General features: G+C 35.7%; 2 protein-coding genes across 2 annotated transcripts; one reads left to right on the plus strand and one right to left on the minus strand.

Annotated features, from left to right (window-relative positions):
• Positions 1-959: 959 nt before the first annotated feature.
• On the plus strand, positions 960-3,919 carry LOC131151722 (protein REGULATOR OF FATTY ACID COMPOSITION 3, chloroplastic-like). Its single transcript, XM_058103101.1, has 5 exons — positions 960-1,452; positions 2,179-2,233; positions 2,342-2,398; positions 2,706-2,783; positions 3,223-3,919. The coding sequence occupies exons 1-5, from the start codon at positions 1,195-1,197 to the stop codon at positions 3,720-3,722; spliced, it is 948 nt and encodes a 315-aa protein (XP_057959084.1). The 5' UTR covers positions 960-1,194; the 3' UTR covers positions 3,723-3,919.
• Positions 3,920-5,204: 1,285 nt separating this feature from the next.
• Positions 5,205-19,187, minus strand: LOC131151723 (pentatricopeptide repeat-containing protein At3g48810). Its single transcript, XM_058103102.1, has 3 exons — positions 16,628-19,187; positions 16,335-16,509; positions 5,205-5,536 (listed from the first exon to the last, which is right to left on the minus strand). Exon 1 carries the CDS (start codon positions 18,792-18,794, stop codon positions 16,791-16,793), a length of 2,004 nt encoding a protein of 667 aa, XP_057959085.1. The 5' UTR covers positions 18,795-19,187; the 3' UTR covers positions 5,205-5,536; positions 16,335-16,509; positions 16,628-16,790.
• Between the last annotated feature and the right edge of the window lie 4,970 nt (positions 19,188-24,157).

Genomic DNA, 24,157 nt, shown 5'->3' on the forward strand with positions numbered 1-24,157 from the left:
CTCTTTATTATTTAAATACTATTATTCTTTGGGTCGTTACAATAATACCTAATATTATACCTATCCACAATAATACTAATAAACAATAATAATATATTACTTTTAATTTTTTTCTTCTATTTGTTTTTTTTTTCTTTTTTACTCACTTAGGTATTAAGATTGATGCTTAAATTTTAATGATTAGTTATTTAAATTTTACATATTTATTATTATGAAAGAAAAATATTATTTGTAATGACTTTAAGATTAAAATCATACTTACCATTCCAATTCTGTTAACCATTGGATATTAGTCTAAAAATTGGTTAATCGAATTTTGGTTAATCATTTTAAATGGTTCGGTTTTAGCTTGCATTTTCTAGTGAATCGAAACTTTGGTTTGGTTAATAGTTCGGGAAGTATGGTTTGGTTAACCAAACCATGCCCACCCAGGTAAGGTTGCTATGTGTAATTCAAATTATTAAATTAATTCAAATCTAAAAAATATGGAAATTTGTATATCGTTTACATTCATACATATTAAAATTATAAAAAACCTATAAAGTTTAAAAATAAAACATTAAAATTTAAGCATCATAAGATAAGAAATCATAAATTTATAAATTTTAAATTAGCATCATACATTAATTTAAAAACATTCACCCATAAAATAAATATAAACAAAATCTATAATCCTAGTTTTAGTTCTACAAAAACAATATAAAAGTTATTAATACAAGTTATAAATTGTTAACAATTGAAAGATAAAATTTTTTATTTAAGTTCTTAAAATATTATATAATACATATTTACATATTTGTAATACATGGATTTGGTTTAACTAATTGAAATTTTTTAATAAATTGAACCGAAAAAAATCAGAAAAAGAAAAGTGAATTTTTTTTAATTTGATTTAGTTTGTGATTTTTTGTTTTAATTTTTCTTATCCATTATTTTATGTTTGGGAGAGATTATAGATTTGAAATACGTATAATTTGAAGAAGGGGAAGGAAGAACCTTTCACCGATTGCGACCGAACGCACTCGACACAATCAAACTCAACCTAAAACCCTAAAACCCTTCGTAACCATAGTTGAAATTATTGAATCATCGAACTTCCCTCCTCCCTTTTCTTTTGCAGGTCTGCTGCTAATTTTTTTTTACTCATTTCGTATCATAGGATTTATCTTGCCCTCCAAGGGAAGACCCTCTACCATGGAGGCATTTGTACGGACCTCCTCCCTAGCTAATCTTATCCCAAATTTTAGCACACCGTTGAGTAAACAGAAGTCTTGCTTGATATCTGCAACTGGGTTGTCTACTCCTTGGTCTGCTTCTCCGCAGAAGCCGTCTTTTCTAAGAAAATCTCTGATTGCGGATGCCAAGAAGAACAAGAAAGCTGACACTCATAGCTTCGTACCCAGACCGGATGAAGCGACGGGCCCTTTTCCTGAAGCTGTGCTGCTTAAAGAGGTGAGTTTGAGGCTGACCCATTTGTTTTATTGTCGCCCCTATTCTCATTGTTTGGAAGAACAATTGATGAACACTAGTAAAATCTCTTGGTTCGCAGTTTAGTCGTATTGATGCTATGTTAGGATGTGTTGGAATGTGATTCTAGGGAAAGAAATTTATTTGGCCTCATAAGGCTGCGTTTGGTAGCATGAATTTGGGACTTTGGATTTGGATTTAATGGATTCCAACAATTTCAATATAATTTTGTATTGCATTTTATCCAAATCCAATACAAATTCAAATGGAAGGCCTCTCCAAACGTAGGGTAAATGAATTTTGCCTATTTGAGCCTTTTCTGGTGTTTATTATTTTTTACTTCTTATTTTTTTTGTGTTGAACTTAGACACTAATTGGCTGACATTTAAAGGAAATTATGAATGGTCTGGCCTTAACACATAGAAAGATTGGGTGAAAGTGAGGGATGAAACTAAAAATTGAGATTTTTTGTTTTGGAGAAGGAAATTATAATGCATAATGGTCCTTCTATTTGGGTTTTGTTGGATGTGAAAATTTTCCTCTTTTTGGGGGTGGGGGGGGGGGAGTGGTGATGTATCTTAATATCTTATTGTTTTGTAATGTTTTGGGTTTAACAGGAATTGTTTTGATTTAACAGTTAGATGTTGTTCTCTTCATCCTTCGAGATTTTAATAAAACCCGGTTGTTATTGATCTTGAATCTGGTTTGCAGAAGAAGGTTCAGGAAGATGGTAGAATTCTTCCAGAGTTTGCAGATGCAGAAGAAGGTAAAAATGGCTGGTCTATACCTGCTTGCTTCTTTGCTAACGAGGAGTAGAGGACTGTTTTTATTCTATAGTAATTTGGAGTAATCGCATCTATTCATTTTATTGCAGCCCAACTCTTCGAATATCTTCAACTTCAGCTGGAAAGTGATTTGAATGTGGAACGAAGTAAGCAGGATTCTTTCTCAACTATGGATTGAACCCCGCTCACATTTCTTCTATTTCAATTTTCAGTTTCAAGTATTACAGAGCAAGTTTGAATCTGGTTTCAGACTTGTTTTATGGAACCATATTCAGCCAACACCACCATTTCCCACTTTGCTTTCTGTATCCAATTAATTGCCAGTCTTTGCCCAGATGTTTATGGAGTTCTATAGCTGTCTCTCAGAAATCAAATGGATTATGAAAGTTGGATCTAGCTTGACACATGCTCTGAAGTGTATTGATTTTGATATTATCTGTCTTATTTTTGCAGTACGCCACTATGAAGTGGTTTACTTAATTCATGAGAACCATGCAGAAGAGGCCGGCAGCGTAAATGAGAAAGTCCAAGGTGTACTACTTTTGCCTTTCATGTCTCTGTTATGCCTAGATTTTGACAGAAAAGAAACTTGATGATGCATCTTTGCTGAAGCATACTGTGTGTTTGCACACGATTCAGTGCTTCATTGTCTGCTCTACATGAATCAATGTGACCTACCGCAAAGCATGATTGAGGAAGGGGAAAATGAGTGTTATTTCCCTCTCTCCCATGTTCTCTCTATTGACTAACTGCAACAATTGTGCAATCTGTCTGGACGAGAGTGTTTGGAATGGCTTATTAAAATGACTCACATATCTCAAATAAATTACTTTTCTTGTAGGGTTATTAATAAAGAGCTGGTTCTTTCAGTCACAGACTCGCATGAAATTTTAGTTTCATGGGTCATCCCAAGCCCCCCTTAATCAAAGCTTGGCATTTCATTTGATTACCATCCAACATCTTTTTTCAGAATTTTTAAGGGAGAAGAAAGGCAAGATATGGAGATTGAATGATTGGGGTCTGCGTCGACTAGCTTATAAGATAAGGAAAGCAAGGAAAGCCCACTACATGTTGATGAACTTCGAGTTGGAAGCCAAATGGATTAATGATTTCAAGAGCATGTTAGACAAGGATGAAAGAGTCATTCGGCATCTTGTGATGAAGCGGGATGAGGCAATTACCAAGGATTGCCCCCCTCCTCCTGAGTTCCATACTTTGCGTGGCCACGTGGATGAGGAGGATGATATAGATTATGACGATGAGTATGATGATGAAGATGATGAAGATTGGGATGATCAGGATGAGATTGACTTGGATGACTATGATGATAATGATGTTGAAGATGATTTTGTTTCTATTGATGCCATCGATGATGATGGAGAAGATGGAGATGATAGGAACAATGAATTATCTAGTGTTGGTAGCTTGGGAGGGAGAAATCTGAAAGCTGAGAAGTTACATGAGTTGTAAATTTCTTTTGTTTGCCCTTCACTCAGCTTTTTGGTTCAAGAGGAATCGAGGACAATTGCGTGAAGCAAAATTATTCAATACATACACTGCAATGGACTTGACGGCTTCGTGAGAGAGAGTGTTTATGTTCCTGGTGTATTGAATAATATGTTTACATGAAGTTTATGTTGAAAATGCTGTGTTACACAGCACAAGAAGTCTATTTTGTATGTTGCATTCTGTGTTGGAAAAAAAAGAAGGCATTTTGGTATTCATAGGTAGGGGTATTCTTCAAATCAAGTCCGACATAGTCAAATACTTAAACTTGACTAGATTCGAAAATGTTAAATTTGAAACCCGATTCGAATTTAATCGATTGCATAATTGTTAAATTTAAAATCAACTCGGCCACAAGTTTGTAAAATTTGAGCTTATAGATTAATATTAGATACATATATAAAATATATATATTATATGACATTAAAAAATAAAATTTAAAAGCTCGATTAGGTTCAAAATTTGACTCGAGTACTATTATTGAGTTCAAACTTGGTACATTAAAATACTTAAGTAGCTCGAATTCGACATAAATTCGAAGTTGACTCAAATTGGAGTAGAATCGAATCGAGTCGAATTAGGAGACGAGCCGAGTCCAAGTAGGTTGCATAGAAAGAAGTTTCGACTTCAGTATATAATCATATTGGTGGCCACACAAGAAGGTATGCTTTTGGATGTTTCATTCTCATTTAAGAATAGTGCATGGCCATAGTTACATGTGTTTTGAATTGATAATTCTAGTCATTATTTTAAGTGTTTATTTGTTGTCTATATTTTTTTTAAGTTGCTTTTGAACACAATAAAGAGAGTGATTCTATGTTTGAAAAGAAATTTAATTTAAAATTATATTAAATTTGAAAAAGATATAACATAAAATTGTATTCAAATTCACACAAATTTAAATTAGATCTATGCTCCCAAACATAGCATAAATAAATGTAGAGAAAGGAACAGCTTCCATGAAAAACAATTCCTTAATTGTAGGGCTTAAACATTCAATGATTCAGGGTAAACATCACCTGCACTTGTGATGAAGTTCCAAACTGATTACCCAAGTTTGGTTGAACTTCAATTTTAACTTAATTAGGTCCTTTCCTAGCAGAGCATATTAATTCGTGATACACAGTTGTTTAACTAAATTTTTTACCTTTGAGAATATAAATCAAAATTTAAATTTAAATAAAATATAATATTAAATTTACATAAATTTAAATCTAAATTCTCAAATTCATGTTCTCAAATATTTATCAATGAAATTATTCAATCGAGCTTGAGACCCATTGCAGGCCACTGAAATCTTTTTTTGTAAAATCAAGGGAAGAGCAAACATGTACAAGATTTTCAGAAGACTGTCCCATATTTGGGCTTTTGCACAAAGTGTCGGGTCAATTGAAGCTGAAGTAAAATTTTAAAGGAAGAACATGAAAAATAATTTTTCAAAGAAAATGAGAGAAACATATAATAAATCGATTAACATAGAAAGAGAATAAAATACATAATAAATCAATGAACAAACATTTAATTTCCACATGATTGACATTTGAATTTTCTTGATTTTTAACAATATTTTAATAAATATTCACTACTTAAAAAATGAAACTCTTTCTTATATTTCTTTCCTTTTTCCTTTCCAAGGAAATCTTTGATCTGAAGGGAGCCTAAAAGGGGGACAAAAAGTGATTTCTCCAAATAAGTTTTCAGACAATAAATTTTACAATTCTTCCCCTGCTCTGTGATGAGAATCCTCAGCACTAGCTCCACACAATCTATTGTTTTTGCTGCATCCAATCAAATAGGAAAACTATTAATCAGGATTTATTTTTTAAATTAAAAAATATGCAAATATCTCTACTATTAGTTACCATTTCCAATCCAAAAAAGAAAAAGAAAAAGAAGCTAATAGACAGGCACACGTACAAGCAAGCAAGCATGGGCACAAAGACAGAAAGAAACTCTTCAACTGATAAAGCTGGCCACTGCTGAAAATTTGAGAAGCAAATTTTGTCAAAACCTGAAGAGAAGTGCCACAAGAAAGCATGGAAGGCCATTGTGTCCTGAAGCAAATTGAAAGGGCATATATATTGACCATAGAAAATACCCAAAACAATTGCATAGGCCACAAAAATCGCAATCTGCTAGCACCTTATGTCTCTCAAAACCTCTGAAATCAACAAGAACTCCAACGAACGTGGGCACACCCAACTCCCACCAAAAAAGCCAAGTAACCTACTCTCTATACTCCAATTTGCTAAACAAAGTAAGAAAAGATTCTCAGTGTGGCTCGTTATTATATAATTATAATAACACACCATACACCAATCGGAATATAAGACTGAAGCAGATGGTTGGTCCTCTAGAATTTTAGCTTTCCAAATAGGCAAATACGATTAACAAGCAGAGCAGAGAGTAGGGAAGCAATCAAATGAGAATAGTAAGATCCACATGGAAAGACCGTAGAACCATCCAAATCCCCCAAAATCACTGCTAGATGAAGGCTGTAAGAAATCCAACAAAATAAGCAATAAGGCAAGTTACCTGCCTTCTTCTCATTAAGATTTTTATGAAATTAGAAGTTCCAATAAACTCTATCATAAAAATTAAAAAAAAAAAAAAAGGAAACGGATGCATCAAATAAGACGAAAAAGAGAAGGATAAACAGCAGCAAAAGATTGCTCTTCTACTAAATATCATCCTGAAAGTTGGCCCAAGAACCCACTTTTAAAGTGGCAGGTGGAAAGAACATAGGTGAAATTTCGGTTAAATTCCAAAGGCTTCCATGGGAAGCTCTAATGCCAATATAAGCATCCACCCATTCTCCTAAAAACCAAATTTACTTTTGCACTCCTTATGCCGAGGAAAATTAGCCTCTAACAGGATATGCCACAACCATTTCCCCACTAGAGTGTCCTTGGACATTATGTTACAAGACCCAACCCCACTTCAGCCATCAACATTTTGTTATGACCTTCATAAGAAGAATCTGATATAGACCTAAAGGGTTGTTGGAAGCCTTGGAGGAGCTTCAGGGCACACACAAATGTGTCAAGGGCGAATTATGAATGAACAATGGATTCAACCATGAATGTGTGTCAAGGGCAAATTATGAATGAACAATGGATTCAACCATGAATGTATCATAGGTGAACCTTAGATGCCAGTGTGACCATTCTTGTAAATAAGTGGAGTATTACTGCTTCAACGTCTTGATTCCTCTCGCTAGGATGAAGATGGCACAGAGTTAAAAGAAACCAGAGTAAGCTTCCCATCACTGGCAGCGCCACTATGGGCGCTAAGTGAGCCCCTGAAGGAGAGCTTGGAGTAGGTTCTTGGCCCCCATGATGGTTGCTTGGAGCTAGCAAGAGAGATTGGGAGCCCCATGGATGTGCAGTACTGTGTTGTGTAGGGTTGCAAATGAGTCGAGTCACTTGTGAGCTACTTGGTGCTCAACTTGATAATGACTCAAACTCGTTTATTAAGTTAAAGGAGCCACTCGATATTAGGCTCGCTATATAATTTTTTTAAAAAAATTAAATAAGTTTATAATCAAAATATTGTCAATATCACAATCTCTATTTCCAATATTTTTATTCTATTTTAATTATTCATAACAAAAATATACTAGCTGCTACTGTAGCCCGCCATTAGGAAAGCAAAGGCCAAAAAAGCTTTATTTGCCAAATATACCAGCTATCAATTATCACTGATCTCTGTTTCCAATATTCTTATTTGATTTAATCATGGAGTTGGGACTTGGAACATGTTTTTTCTGTGATTTCCTTGATGATTTCTTCTAGTTATTTGATTATTTACAAATATTACATTTTTTTTTTTTAGATCTAAAGTCATGCTCAAATTCCACTTCTGTCGTGGGTAAAGTCCAGTCAAGCTCAACAAGCTCAAGCTTGAACTTCACTTTAAAGCTATACTCAACCTTGGCTCACTTATTAATGCGAAATGAGTTTTAGCTGAGTCGAGCTTGAGTTATATGTACATTAAACTAGCCGAGCTCGAATAACGCTATATAAAATTGATTCAAGCTTGAGCCAAGCTCAAACTCTCTTTCAAGCATTCCAGCCAAGCTCGAGTTGGCCAAAACTCAGCTCAGCTCAGTTCTAGTGTGTCACTCTTGAGTAGACATTCAGATGTGCACCTGTTGTCTTGCGAATTATCACTGTGTGATGCTATCTTCTATTGATTGGGCTATTGAGGGATCACCAGATCTTTGAATGAGTTTCTCAAGTAGCCGCAGCTTGCTGCACTATGAAGGGCTATGATTGATGGAACCATAGTAACATGTTACTTACTTAAGGATTCTATTGTGGGGGTGAGAGTAACTTCTATTGCTTGTGGAAAGCAAGCGCAATCTCTTATTCGTTTGAGATACCTTATTGACCATTCTAGTTGGAACAAGAGTTTCCTTTGGAAAACACTTCATTTGTGGAGTTTGCATGGTTGAGTTCCCTGTTGACTAAGCTTGGGCCACTGAATAGGATCCATGAATTCTTCTTGTACATTCGGATGGGTATAACATGATTGGACTTGGTGGAGTCATGTCGCCTCACAGGCATGCTTCTTATGATACTTGGGCACTTATGGCCACGTAAACTTGTTGGCCCATGACAACCTTAGAATCACTAAATGATCTATTAGCTCACCAGCCCCTTGACTAAAGGAAATCCTTTGTTACATTTTTTATTTGGGAGAAAGCTTCATCTTTGGCTGCATTTTGGGCTTCTTCTTTGGGGGGTTTTTAAGGGAATTTTGCTGTCCGATATTCAGAGGAATTGGAGGGCAGCATTGATGTAAAGGAGGATGGCTTGTCCTCTTTTTCTTGTATATATATATTTTTCTTATTTCTTGCATTAATGGAAATTTTTATCTGAAAAAAAAGAGAGAGAAAATAGAGGGGAATCAGAGAAAGAGACACTTGAATCAAAGTAATTTGACCAGTGACCAACTAAAGAGGAAAAAGGCTCCGTTCCAACTATCCAGCGCTTAGAAACCCTAACATCACAAGTTCCCAAAAACGGATCAATAGAGGATCATTGCCTAAAGGAGCATTTTGATAAGTTACAAGGAACCATAATAACCCACAACCTACTAGAGAAGCTAAGAGCAAAAAACAATATCTAAGCTCTCATTAATGTCATCTAAACCACTTCACCTAAAAGCTTAAGCTGTTAGGTTGTGGGCCAACAGTGTAAACTTTAACACTCTATTGCACGTGCAGCCCAACAACACGTGGAGAGATAAACACATGATAATATCACCCATTATAAGGAATAACTTTTTAAATACCACAAAATAAACGCGGGCAACAAGACTAGAATCCAAGCCCACCTGGTAACCAACTCTGATATCATGTTAGACAGCCACTTCACCTAAAAGTCTAAGCTGTTAGGTTGTGAGTCAACAATGCATATCAAGCTTTAACAATACTAATCCTCATTCCTCAACCATGAGACACCCTAAAAAAATTGTAGAAGGTAATGGCATTTTCAAAAGACGGGCTATCATAGGACGAGAGAAACTGATATCAGCAGCAAACAGCAAATAAGAAAGAACTACATCATCCCCTTTCCCAGAGATAGACCCTACATAAAATCGACTACCCTATAAATCATCTTATTCGAAGGCATTTGCCACCACAAAATAAAGAGAAAGTGGGGCAAAGATGACGCCCTCTCCTAGAAGTCAAAAAGACCATGTCCTAGGTACTGCATTCGAAGTCATAAAAAAAAGAGGTCAATGAAAAGACAACTCTAACCCACCTTTCTCCCTTTTAATCCAAACTTTACCCAAAAAACTACAATTCACTCTATCCTAGGCTTTCTCAAAGTCTAACTTAAGGACAAAATCTTTCCTGTTCTTAAACATCTTTAATAGCCACATTAGCTACCAGCAGCACCGAAAATATGCTCTCCTAGAAAAGCAGTCTGCGAACTGGAGATCGTAGAAGCTAAAACTTCACTCAACCTGTCAGCAAAGACCTTTACAATAATTTTTGGTGTATCTTCCTTCTGAAAGGGTATCTCTAATCATGAATTCCTATAACCTGAAATTGAACACCAATCCAACCACTTAACATAGGCCTAAACAAGACCATCTCCAAATATTGCTTTTATTGAAATTGTCTATCTCCACTACAATCAAAGTATGCTCCCTGAACAACTATTCTTTCACTGGTCCCCAAGCCTATAATGACATTCTTTCTCCTACCATTGACAACCAGATGAAAAATACCTTATAATCCCCTTCCTTAACCCACTCAAAGCTGCCTCCAACTCATCTCCTACTTCAAAGGCAAATCCTCCAACTTATTTTTAAGAAAAGTTCTCATGACATTCATAACTTCTCAAAAATCACCTGTATCCTCCATCCTATCAATAGTATTTCCCGGAAAATAATCTTCCTAACCCTCCTCCTCAACAAAGTAATCTCTCCATCTCTCCACAACAAGAGTATGAAAAAAATGATAAGTAAGCCATCACTTTCAAAACAAAAAGGAGGACCCTAACTGACCCTACTAGACTCCATGATAATAGGAAAACGATCAAAACTAGTTATAAATAATACCCTGAAAATAATTAGAAAAAGCATCCTCTCAATCACTTCGACATAAAAACCTATCCAATTAGACATAGAGTTCTCCACTGAATCAGGACACACCCCATCCCAGAATCTCAAATCCTCCTAACTAGCAGCCCACCTACTGCTTAAAGCTTTGTTTTCTGCCACATCATCACATCTAGAGAGGCTCACTAAATAACCTTCCTATCTGCTCTATACTTATTAACATCTCCTCAGCCTCTTACAGTCCAACTCGTCATCCTTGTATATACTAGCTAATTATCCCCTTCGCTCTACCCTTCTTGCCTCCACATTTCACGGAAGTCACTATTTTCTACATTTCATTTTTCAATTTGATTTTTTCCCCATGAACGTAGGATTGAAAGGAAAGCAACACCCTAATATCTTGACTTGATGACAAAATAATCTCAAACCCATATCCTCCAAAAGGGCTTAAGGGTCTCAATTGTCTCTCTCACCCCCTAATGGGTCTAATTCCATGTTTCAAAAGACGAAGGCAAGGTGGGGTGCTAAACTCAGATCTCCAAATGCCCATGCATCACAAGGCCATTACCAAGTGCCTTTCCTGTTTAAAAAGGGCCAAATCTGTCACTAAAATATTAGAAGAAATGGATCTCACATCGCTCTTGACCTCTCTCTCTCTCTTGACCCTATGAAAAATTTATCCATGGTCTCTCAGGACCCTTATCCAAGATAGATCCTCCTACAGTCATTGCGGCTTGCTGAAGTGAGAGAGGCAGTGGTGGACCTATGTCAATGTGATTAGGGCATCGATATTGGAAATAAAGTGATGTTTTGGGTAAATTAAGGAGGTGCCCCCACTAAAAATACTCATTTATCCCCATTTTCAAAGGCAACAAACATAAAAGATAAAGTTTTCTTTGGTACATGGTGTTATTTGAAACAACTATCACTAGTGTTAAATGTGAATGTATGTGTTTTTCAGTTACTTGTCTAGGAAAATATGAAAAAAAAAATATATCTATTTTTTATCTATATATTTTTTTGCTCACACTGAAGAAAATTTCTGGGTCTGCCAGAGAGGTGAATGGAGATGAGAAAAGCTAATAGAGTGAAGTGTGAAGATTTGGAGAAAATATGAAGTAGCTCGAGCGTTGAGGATCTAAATCAGGTCCTCAACATGAGGGAGAGGTCACGTGAGAAGGCAAAGGTTGCCAGAGTATGAAGATTTATAGCTGATTGACTGTCTAAAGCATTGTTGAAGGTTCAAGAGAGAAGAGTTTATCAATGGAGGGTTCATGCTCTGAAGCCTTTGAACAAATGAATGAAAAAGGAGTTCTAATATTTTCCTTCTTTTATATTTATGAGATTGAAAAATAAATAAATGAGAACCAACAATGCATAGTTTTCTCTGGTAAAGGCGTAAAAGGTGCGTTTTTTCCTTGGCATGTATGCCCAGTGCATGAAAGCATACGCCTTTGGGGATTTCCGCCTTTGCAATTGCGCCTAGATGCAATTTGGGCAGAAAAAACCACATAAAACATTGATCTAATTAACTTTTAGAAGAAACATTAACAGAAATCAAGATTATCCATTTTTATGCCACATCCTTTTTTTTCCACCAAGAAATGAAGCGGTGTTTCAAAATATTTTCACTGCTTTGATGCAGTTGAAAAAGAAATTTTACCTTTTTTTTTTGTCACCAAGAAATGAGGTGGTGTTTCTAATAGTTTCAATATATTTTCAATGCTTTGATACAGTTGAGAAAAAGAAGTTTTCTAGAACAATGAAGCTGATTGGCTCTCTCTCTCTCTCAAATGCTTGTTCTTAATAGTCTCTCCTTCGTCTAGACCATATTGTGCTTTGCAATGCCAAGTACCAGAAATTTTTTCCATTGACCTTCTCACCCTTGCACAAGTCAGCAATGACTTTTTTTTTCGAGGACATTAGTCAAGTTAATTTTTTTGTTACATTAGTATATTGATGATATACAGATGACACAAGCACCCGCTTAAAGAATGCAACTTTAACATTGATTGGAATAACATCATTCACATGTGATGGATCAATTAATTTGCTACGCTTAATAATGATCACCATACAACATGTTATGTTCAATTATCTCATCCATCCAATGCGCAAATTTTTTTATATGACAAAAAGAAATTACACATGCCAAATGAAGAGAACTTAAGAAAAAACTTCATAAAAAACATATATTTTGAATTTTACAAATAATATTCAAGCTCTCCTACTATTCTAAGAATTCCATTTTAGAATAACACACACACACATAGAGATAAATAATTGAAACAATATGTCAACATCAAAACACAAAGATAATTATTGAAAAAAAGTTTTTTTTTTTGAAAAATAATATAATTTCAGGAATCTTTAATGGGCGGGTGGCAACATTTCCACTCCCATGAGTTTGGTGCTGCACCGGGGGGTCCAAAGGGCTCGTTGGTGGCTGGAGTTCCCACGTTATCAATATATATATATAAATTTCAGGAATCTTTAAAAAAGATAAATATCCTAGACAATATATATATATAAATTCTAGAAATCCATAAAATTCAAACATCCTCCTTTGGTTCTGTGACTTGTCTGCCACTAAAGCTTTTTTAAGTTTCAGTTATTCCATTTCTTGCAATGCAATGTATCTTTTTAAGGTTAGTTCAAAAAGGATCCCACCACACATAAAAGGCAAGCAGAATATGGAGACACAACATCATGTCTAGGGAGCAACAGAGGAGCCTTCTCTTGATGTCTCCTAAGTAATACCTCCATCATTTTGCCTTGGAAGACTGTTGGAAGGAGCAGCTGTCGAAGGGAGAGGGGGGGGGGGGGGGGGACGGCCTGGCTGTTACTCTCGACTAATTGGTGCTCCTTATGTAAGTCCTTAGAGGAGACTCCCAACCACCTTCTGTTACACGGAAACTTTGCTTGAGAGATATGACTGGTGTGCCAATGGTTAGCATTGTCTTGGTGATGCCTAAGGATGTGGGATACTCTGCTGGTAAGGTTATGCATATAACCACAAAGCAGATCACAAAGAGTTTCCACAGCACAAACACCAACTTAAACCAAGGCAGCTTTTGTTTTTCACTTATACAAAAAGAATATAAATTCCAAAGAGATGCAGAAGAGAACGTTTTGCAACTATAATTTTATAGGCTCAACGAAAGTACACTTGTTTTGGGATTTCGAAATCCTAGTAAATTTGGAACTCTCAATCAATCCAAGTGAATGCAACTCTGTGTGTATACCATGAATGTCCACTTATTTTGGCATTCCAGAATCCTATCGAATTTTGGAAAATCCAATTAATCCAAATGCATATAGTATGGGTGCCTGCAAGATTTCCAATAGCCATCAGCTAATTGATTCACTGAAATCAGGTTTTGTTTCTCAAAATAAGAAACTAGATTGTATAAAGAAAAGCACAATCTAGTATAGGACAAACAATGCAGAGGAGGGTAATAGACAAACCCTGAGAAGCACAAGCCAATAAACTTCTAGAAAAGCCTAGACTGCGGAATCAAGCTTAAAACAGCAAAAGAGCTTCCAACAAGCACCTCCAACTAACAGATTAAACCCAAAGAATGAATACACAAGTCAGATAAACACAAGCTCACAGCACATATTACCTAAATGACACATAAACTGCACATACAATGAGAAATCAATGATTCCTGCACCACTGCAAGAACAAACAAAGAGAAAAATCCCAAAACCCCAAACAAAACCTCTAAAAACATAAAAACAAGAGCAGCTTTGCCCAGATTTCACCATAAAAAAACAAAAAAACAATCCCTCCCCCTCCAAAAAAAAAGGGTCTAAAAAACACCTCTGAACCTCAAAACCAGGTTAAAGATCAAGAACCAGAGCTGTCAAAAGCTCATAACAGAAGGTTTGGAGCAAAAACAACAACAAAACCAAGCCTTAAGTTCCACTAGGTGAGGTCGCTTATATGAATCCTTTTCCGCCAATTTATGCGATCATGGACCATTTCTTTTAACAGATTCAGGGATATTAAATCCTTACTATCTCCTCCCAAGTTATTTTAGGTCTATCCCTACACCTTCTGTTGCCCCCCATAGTAACTAACTCACTTTTCCTCACTAGTGCACTATGTGGCCTACGTTGTAAGTGTCCATACCATCCAAGTCGTCCCTCCCTTATCTTATCTTCTATAGGAGCTACACCTAACTTACCGTGAATATGTTCATTCTTTAATTTATCTTTCAATGTTTTACCACTCATCGATCTAAGCATTCTCATCTCGACAACTTTTACTTTTTGGATATTATGTTTCTTTGTCGCCCAACATTCCGATAGCTGGTCTTATAACTGTCCTATAAAACTTTCCTTTCAATTTTAAGGGTATTCTATGATCACAGAGCACACTCGAAGCACTTCTCCATTTTACCCAACCTGCTTTAACTCCATGCATTACATCATTTTGAATTTCTCCTTCAGCTTACATAATAGATATAAGGTATCGAAATCTACAAGTGCTATTTATTTCTTCATCATCAAGTTTAACTTTGTCTCAAATATTCCTCCTATCATTACTAAAATTACATTTCATATATTGTGTCTTATTTCTACTTATCCTAAAGCCTCTAGATTCTGAAACTTCTCTCCATAATTCTAACTTAGCCTCTACTCCATCCCTAATTTCATCAATTAATACCATATCATCTACAAACAACATATACCATGGAACCTCCTTTTGAATACTCTTAATCAGTTGGTCCATCACTAAAGCAAAAAGATAGGACTCAAAGCAGATCCTTGATGTACACCTATGGTGATTGAAAATTCTCTAGTTTCTCCATCTATAGTCCTTACACTAGTCATTACTCCATCGTACATATCCTTAATGACATCTAGTATACCTCCTACATACATCATTTTTTTCTAAAACGCACCATAGAACTTCCCTAGGTATCCTATCATTTGCTTTCTCTAGGTCAATAAATATCATATGCAAGTCCCTCTTCTTTTCCCTAAACTTTTCCATTAATCTTCTTAAAAGATATATAGCTTTTGTAGTAGATCTCCCAGGCATAAAACCAAATTGATTTTCTGAGACTTTCGTTTCTAATCTTAATCTTTGTTCAACTACTCTTTCCCATAGTTTCATCATTGGCTCATAAGTTTAATTCCACGATAGTTATTACAATTTTAAATATCTCCTTTATTTTTGTATATAGGTATTAAAGTGTTTTTCCTCCATTCATATGACATTTTCTTAATTTTTATAATTGCATTAAATAAATTAGTTAACCATATAATTCTGTTATCACCTAAGCCATTCCAAACTTCAATTGGGATGCTATCTCGTCCCATAGCTTTCCCATTTTTCATCTTTTTTAGTACAAACTTATCTTCGTTGACTCTAATTTTGCGAATAAATCTCATATTTTTAGTCTTTTCGTCATTTGACTATTCTAAGTTTAAGTCTTTTATTTGATTTTCATTAAACAATTTACTAAAGTACCTTCGCCATCTTTCTTTAATGTCTTCATCCTTAACCAAGACAATATCATCCTCACTTTTTATACATTTTACATTTCGTAAGTCCTTACTCTTCCTTTCTCTAGTTTTAGCAAGTTTGAATATATCTCTTTCTCCTTCTTTTGTATCTAATTTATCATACAAACTATTAAATGATTTGTATTTAACTTCTTGCCTCCTTATGCTTTTCAAAGTTATCGTTGTTTCTACATTTTTGCCACGTTTTATACCAAATTCTTTTTGTCTTTATGGTTTTTTGTATATCTTTATCCCACCACCAACTTTCTTTGCTATTCGAGAATCTTCCCCTTGATTCACCTAAAATCTCTTTTGCTATCTTTTTAATAGAGCTAGCTAATCTACTCCAAAGAGTATTTTACCTTGATCACTTCTAGATTAAGATAACTGGCATTACTCAAGAGGAAATTTATTACAATACACATTATGGGTACTTGAACATAATCAGGAATAAAGGAGGAAAATGGTAAAGTAATCTACCTGTATTTTCTTTATAAACTCCATCAGAATCCAAAACTCTGGTCACCACAATGAACTTGAAACTTTGCATTCAAAGAAGTAATTAAAACCACCCGCACTTTGTAAATGATGCTTCATGTTTGTTAGAATTACTTAGCTGCTGAAATTTAGAGGAAAACCAATTCAACTGCTACGCCTGCAGAATCAACACACAAAAACTAATCAAACTATTCATAGACTCCAAAATTGAAAGTAGCAAGAAAAATATCAAAATGAATAATGCTCAAAATTAGCAATCAATCATGAACACTTACTGCTTGGCTATGTCCTTACTGCGTCCTGTGGGGGTGTGGGACGAATGCACTGTGGTTGGATCATAGTATTGCAAATATCTGTCCAACAAGGAGATTTTGTCAACAACTTCTCCAGTAAGACATCTGTTGCATTTCTTTGACTTTCAGCCTTAAAACATTTTCTTCACACCATTTTATCATATCCCCTGCACAGAATCCTTTCAAGAAAGCGAGTGTGCCCTGAATAACCTGTGTTGCTAAAAACCCCCTGGACTAATACATTCCATGTGACGACATTGGGGGAGATCCCTTCATTTAACATCCTATTAAAATAAATGATGGCCTGTTCTACGCCAATCCAATTACAAATCCCCCATATAAGACTGGTGTAAGTTATTAAGTCTGGATGCCAGTGCCCTGCACTAGCTGCATCTGTAAGTTGAATGGCAGTCTTAACCTTACCCAGCTTACAGTAGGCATTAATTACTATGTTTATTGTGACGGTATCAGGCTTTATCCCCCTAACCAGCATTTTCCCTAAAAGCTGCAGAGCCTTTTGGAACATTCCAGCACAACAAAAGCCATACAGAATAGTATTATAACTGACTAGATTAGGCTTAATCCCCCTTTCTTCCAGCTCCCTAAGAAGCCCAAAAGCTTCTGTGAAGTTCCATTCTCTGAAGAGACCATATAGGAGCTCATTGTACGTTGTGATTGTGGGTGCACACCCATATTTTTCCATTTGATCAAAAGCATTCATTGCCAAATCTACTTGTCCACTTCTGCAGAAACTTTTAATAAACATATTGAATGTAATTACACTTGGCGGACACATTTCCATGGTCATATTCTTTAGAAGATAATGAGCTTGCTTAAACATATAATTCCTACAAAGAACATCCATCATGCAGGTATAAACCACAACATTAGGGCGGCATCCATGGGACATCATCTTGTTCCATGTATCAGATGCACCAACCCAATCTCCAGCCTTCGCAAAGCCATCAATTAGAGTACTATATGTAGTTTGATTAGGAGTGCATCTGTTTCTCTCCATCTGATTTAAAACAGATACAGCTTCACCCATTTTCCTGTTAGAGCATAGACCATGTATGAGTGTGTTATATGCAACAACATTAGGAAAAATTCCCTCTCTCATCATTTGGTCCCACATGTTGAGAGCTTCACATGATCTCCCTTTAGAATAAAAACCTTTTATCAAAGAAGTAAAGGTATGAATATTGGGATGACATCCTCTAACAAACATTTGGGCCAAAATAGCCATGGATAGGTTAACATTCCCAGCATCAGACAAAGCATTGATGATAGTTGTGTATGATATGACATTAGGACTGAGACCCTTACAAACCATCTCATCTAGCAACTTAAATGCCTCTTCAATTTTGCACTCTTTGCACATCCCATTGATCAATGCATTGTAAACAGGGACAATAGGGATGAATCTCATGGCAAGCTCCCTTGCTTCCTTACTCTTGCCAACCTTACACATAGATGATATTATGGTTGTGTAGCTCACATTATCAGGTTGGCACCCCCTGCTTGACATTTCATCGAGCAGCTTGCGAGCACCATCTACCCGATCATTTTTGCACAACGCCTTCAAGAGAATATTATAGGTAAACACGTTAGGCTCCAACCCATCCTTCTTCATGTTCATGTAAATGGGGTTGATCATTTGAAACCTATTATCACTAAGCAATGCATCCAAGAGATTATTGTAGATCTTGACACTGGGTTTGCAACCAAAATCTCCCATCCTGTAAAATGTTTTCAACGCAAGTTCAACAGCCCCTGCTTGCCGATATGAACTAATCACACTAATGAACAAGTCTTCAGAACAGCTAATACCTTCCAACTTCATTTGCTGCAAAAAGTACTGCACTCCATCCATCTCACATTCCCTTCCAAGCTTCTCAATCATTGTCCAATACGTGAGAGGAGTGTGTTTGAAAGATCTTGAATTGGCGACGGACTTGAAGTACTCTAAAGCTACAGCCAAGTCTCTTTCATGGTTCAACCTCTTGAGAACATCAGACTCCTTGAGTGCAATTTGGGTCTCCATTTTCGGGTTTGGGTTAACATCAAGAGATGGGTTTGAGCATAGAACAAAAGGGACTGAGGGTCTGTGGGGTTTTAGCAGTAAGGAGTATCCCTCCTTCAAATGCATGATACAAAATGGCCCTAGTTCTCAACGAAATTGTAGTTCAGTAATTGGCAACGCCATCAAAATTATAAGTACAAGAACCCTAAACCCATTAAAATTTAAGTATGTATCAATGAAACCAATTAAAATAGACAAGAACAGAATTACTCTCAAACAATAATGACACCCTCAATTTGCAGAACCCTAATGGCGTCAAAACTCATCAAACCAATTCATGCAACACAAACCTGTTCCCGTAACAGTGTCATGTACCCAATTCAGTCTCCTGGGGATTGTCTAGTGGTGGTTTGGATTAGCAGTAGAAACTGGAAAGAAGCCGCAGACTTCGCTATGTGTCGAGCAAATCTGCAACGCCCAACAAAATAAGGAGCCTGTTTAGAATTACGGTTGGTTCATATTTTCTATTTTTATTGTGTGGATGTGATAAAATATTTATTTATTTCATTAATTTTTTAATTTCTATTGTTAATATTGATTATTGGGTGACAAGACACTACTCAATTAACTTAAAATTTTTATTTTTTATTTTAGCAATAAGTATTTTAATACTTAAACTTCAATGTAGAGATTAAATTGTTATATATATATATATATATATATATATATATGTATATATAAAATTGTTTATGAAAAATTAAAAAAAATTAATGTGCAAATTAAAAACATAATAAACAAGTGTGTTCATCCACAATGCATTTTTTATGATTTTAAAAATTCTTATAATATTAATTATTCTAAATTATCCATTTATAACTGTAAATTATTATAAATTTTCTCTATTCATCCCAAATTTTTCACAAGTGATGTAAAATCTCATAATAAGTTAAAATTAGTGAATTTTTTCATACTAAATAAATTTCATTAACTCATCTAATTTCAAATCACTTGCGAAAATTTTTTTTCATAGTTTTTTTTGTAAGATATAGAACTTTTCATAAAAAAAAAGAAGCTAGTACACTAAATTTCCTTCTCAACTAAAATTCATGTAACAACTAATTAAGTGGGTGCAATCCTAAAAAAATGTAATAATCCCAAAAAAGGATATATAAGATTAGTGAATTGATTCCAAAATAATAATAATAATAATAATTAATTAATTAATCGAATTTTAAAAAAAAGAAAAAAAATAATTAATTTTTTTATTTTTATTAATAAAATATATTATTATTAATATTTATTAAATATATTATTATTATTATTATTATTCTCTTGAAGCTTCTAGCTTCTGGAGATTTAAATCATTCTTTAAGTTTCTTTTCTTCTTCTTCTTCTTCTTCTGTTCTTCTTTTCTTTTCCTTTATCCTGCATGGCTGCATAGCTCTAAACTCTCTCTCTCTCTCTCTCTCTCTCTCTCTCTCTCTCTCTCCCTCTCTCTCTCTCTCTCTTCTCAATTTCGTTATGGATTTTTGCCCGATCAAAAATCAGAAGATACCGCTGAACTCCATTCTCTGCTGCCGTCAATTCTACCGGAGCGGATCGGTGGTAGAAGGGCGTAGACGTATCTTTTGGGATAAGTTAATTTCTCATTTTTCTTTAATTTCTTGTAAAGTATAAGCCCAATCGACGAACAGACAACACCACAAGAATCTAGAGGTGATTCTCTACAAGTCTAGCGGGACAAAATTCTCGTGGGGTCGTCGTGGGCAAAACCCCAAATTTGGGATACGAGGGTTATTAAAGGGCTTATTTTTAATTAATTAGGATTAATTTAGGAATGCTAAAATGTTGAGCATCTGGAATTGAAGTAGGATTTCTGGAATTTAGGGCTCAGGTGAGCGCCGCGGGTGTAATTTTGGGACCTGCAGGTAAAATTCAGAAAATTAAGTGGGGATGTTAAATAATAGTTTAAATGATAATTTATGGTATATGAAGCTTAGGGAATGTTAGTTGAGTATTGTTTTTGGGGAAATTAGTTAATTAATCTGGAAAAAATGTAAATTTCAGGAGTTGAATTTCGGACGTCAAGGGCTTAGAATCTGGGTGTTAACGAAACTCTCAGTAAGCCAAGTAAGGGGAATAAATTATAACTGTATTTTTAGAATTATTATTTGAATTAATATGTGAAAATGAGCATATGATATTTTGTCTGAAAATTATTATGATATAAATATCAGATAAATTGTGTGGCATTTGAGTAATTGTAAATTGTTATATTTTTTAGTGTAAAATATAACGATGAGTAATTTCTGAGAAAATATTGAAATGAGAATTACTGATGTGATTAGTGAGAAATAATGAAATATGGTATTTATATGTGAGTAGAAATGTTTTTCCTGAAAATGAAATTTTGTGAATTGCTGATATTGGAAAATAATGAAATGTGGTATTTATTTGTGAGTGAAAATTATTTGCATGAGAAATGAGTTTGTACAAATTGTTGATATGAGTATTTTGGGAAAATGTGAAAAATACGTGAAATGTGATATATGATATTACGAGATGATGAAATGTACATAGAAAATGATGAAAATATTTATATTGAACTGAATTGTGATATACTGGAATATAATTGATGAAATGTCAATATCGCATAATGATTGCGGGTATGTGGTAGTAAACCGTATTGGATGGTTATGATATTGAGTACGGTAGCATTGTTAGTGGTGTTAGTGCAACCACACGGACTCTTGGAGCGTGTGGCGTGATAGTCGACTGTGCCATTGTGTAGGGTTGTTGGGCCCCTTGAGTCCGGATCAAGGTTATAGGCCGGCCAGTTGTACTACAAGCGCGATATGTGATATGATATTTGATCTAACCGGATCGGCCAACCGCGGTTAGATCCAGCCTTCGGGCCGCACAACCTTAACCATGGGGGGAAGCATGGCGTGGATAGAAAGATCCTTAGGGTGGCCACCAGTTACAGACGTGATGTTGGTATTTGATATCAAGGATACTCATGAGCCGGAAAGTAAAATGAAAATGGAAAGTGAAAGAATGATAAAATTGACTAAAATGAGAAATGAAAGAAAGAATGGAAATTGAGAAATAAAGAATGATAAAATTGAGAAATGGAACTGTGTGAGTTGATAATATACATATTTGAGGTGAAGTGAAACTCTCCGCCTGAGAGCTTGCTGAGTAAGGTGAGTGCCCTGATAGGTATCAGATGTGGCCATACGTGGTTGCATAACGTGTTAGGGCAGAGGGAAACTACCTGTATGGGCAGGTAATCTTCCCTATTCTCAGGAACTTCGCGGTAAATATGTGTTGGAAATTATTGAATTTGAGAAATGATTTTAAAGCTTATAAAAGCTTGTGTTGTATATCTATATGATTATGAGAATGTATATATCAGTGTATTTTCTCAGATGAAACGATGATTTGAAAAGTAAAGTGTATTATAATTGAACTCATATGGGCACATACTGTAAATAATTTATTCCTTCTTACTGAGATGTGTCTCACCCAATTAATCTAAATTTTTTAGGGAACAGAAATTGACCGAGTGATAGAGCTCCGTGATAGTAGGGAGCTGGAACCCTGATATATAGGGTGAGTTTGGACTAGGGTTGTATTGTTTTTTTTAGGTATGAGATAGTATTATGTATATGTGTATATTGATACTCTGGGTATTGTATTATGACTGATATGCATATACTATCTTCCGCTGTTAGGTTGTATAATAAAATAACTTTTACCCGGTACCCAATGCGAGTCGGGTCGTATGAATGATAGTAGAATTGTTGACGTGGCCGATTTGTGGGTGTTATGGATGACGTGTAAATTATTTATTTATTATTGTTTAAAAAAAAATTGTATGAAAGTCAGGGCGTCATAGTTTGGTATCAGAGAGCCTAGGTTGCTAGGTTTTGTAGACTTTATGTCACGCCCCGAACCCCGAGATGGGACCCAAGGGTGAAAATATAACTAACCTGTCCCTGTATCTAATAAAACACCAAGAATACAGTACAATGGATGAGGGTCTGACCCCGTGGGGTTCCCAGGCACCTTAAACACATCCAATCACAAACATATACGCAGTGTAAAAAGGTCATTTATGTACACATATGCAGTACCATACCAGAGTCTATACAATAGTAAAACATGACTTTATCAAAACGTACAAACAAGTGCCCAAAAAATCTCAAAATGGCAACCCATCAAAATACAGTCCTAGCACTTACCCAAGTGCTAAATGCAGTACATCGACCAGTACGCTCCCTACAACAGGACACTAGTTCCTGTTAGTCGAAGGACCCGTAAAAAATGTACGTACAGTAGGGGTGAGACACCTCTCAGTAAGGAAGAACACATGTTATATCAATGTGTGGCATTTGAGTGTTATCATGATACAACATACACACAGTTAAATGCATTCCAGTACTAATTTCCGTAGTGCATACACGCAAACATACACATAATCAGCAATTTCGGTGTCGTCACAACCTTCGGCCCTAAGTTGGTCGGCGACAATCCGGCGTTGGCCCATAGCCAACCCGCTAAGCACGGCACCACCGGCATATGGCTAGTCCTCGACTCCCATGGCATTGTACCAGTGCTAACTGGTGGATCCACACCCTTTGGCCTGATCTGCCGGTATAGGCTCACGCCCTCAGATATAGCGCCAGACACTCTTGCCTACGTGGCAGGCGATAAACACGCCCTCAGATATAGAGCCGGACACTTTCAGTACCTGGACAATTCGGAACCCCGTTCCTACTAGCCATTTAACATATCACACACACACACACATGTATGCTCATATAACCAAACAAACCACACCCATCTGGTAATCTAAATCATGATTTTCCAAACAAATACAGTTTAAACAAAGTCAAGGCACGGTCATCCCAATAATTAGTATAAATCACAATATACGCTCGGTTTTCAACAAAACTAGGGATGCAGCCTGTTGTCCCCCTTTTACCAAAACTATAATAATAAAAAACCCATAGTTTTCCCCGTTAGATCCCCCCAAATGAGTAGCCAAAACACACATAGGACCGAGAACCATAGTTCCACCGAATTCGATTTAAAAAATAACCAATATAACACAGTTTACCCTTACCTTTTCCCCGAATAGCAAATCCTAAACTCCAAGGCCCCTAAACAGCAAACCGAGTTCCAAAACCTACATATCATAGTACAGAATATACCCACAAGACAGTCACCTACAAAACTACCGGATCAGAAATGAAAACCAAGCCTTACCTCGATTTTTCGCCAAAACCCAAAAATCTCCGAAACGAGATTCAGATCCATAGAAGTTGTAGAGAATCCTTCCACGATCCTCGTGGTTTCAGATTTCTGATTCCATCAACGATCAGCAAAGAAATCTAGAGAGAGAGAGAGTAGGGAGAGACTTAGAGAGAGAGAGATAAGATTGAGTTTTCTTAGCTTGGAAGAAATGAAAAATCCTATTTATA

The sequence above is a fragment of the Malania oleifera genome, chromosome 3 (assembly GCF_029873635.1).
Source record: "Malania oleifera isolate guangnan ecotype guangnan chromosome 3, ASM2987363v1, whole genome shotgun sequence".
In the NCBI taxonomy this organism is placed as follows: Eukaryota; Viridiplantae; Streptophyta; class Magnoliopsida; order Santalales; family Ximeniaceae; genus Malania; species Malania oleifera.

Excerpts from the sequence above, each read along its gene's own strand:
- LOC131151722 (XM_058103101.1), top strand. The coding sequence starts at position 1,195 with ATGGAGGCATTTGTACGGACCTCCTCCCTAGCTAATCTTATCCCAAAT. Across the intron at positions 2,234-2,341 it reads GTTTGCAGATGCAGAAGAAG|CCCAACTCTTCGAATATCTT; the intron begins GTAAAAATGGCT and ends ATTTTATTGCAG. Across the intron at positions 2,399-2,705 it reads TGATTTGAATGTGGAACGAA|TACGCCACTATGAAGTGGTT; the intron begins GTAAGCAGGATT and ends TTATTTTTGCAG.
- LOC131151723 (XM_058103102.1), bottom strand. The coding sequence starts at position 18,794 with ATGCATTTGAAGGAGGGATACTCCTTACTGCTAAAACCCCACAGACCC.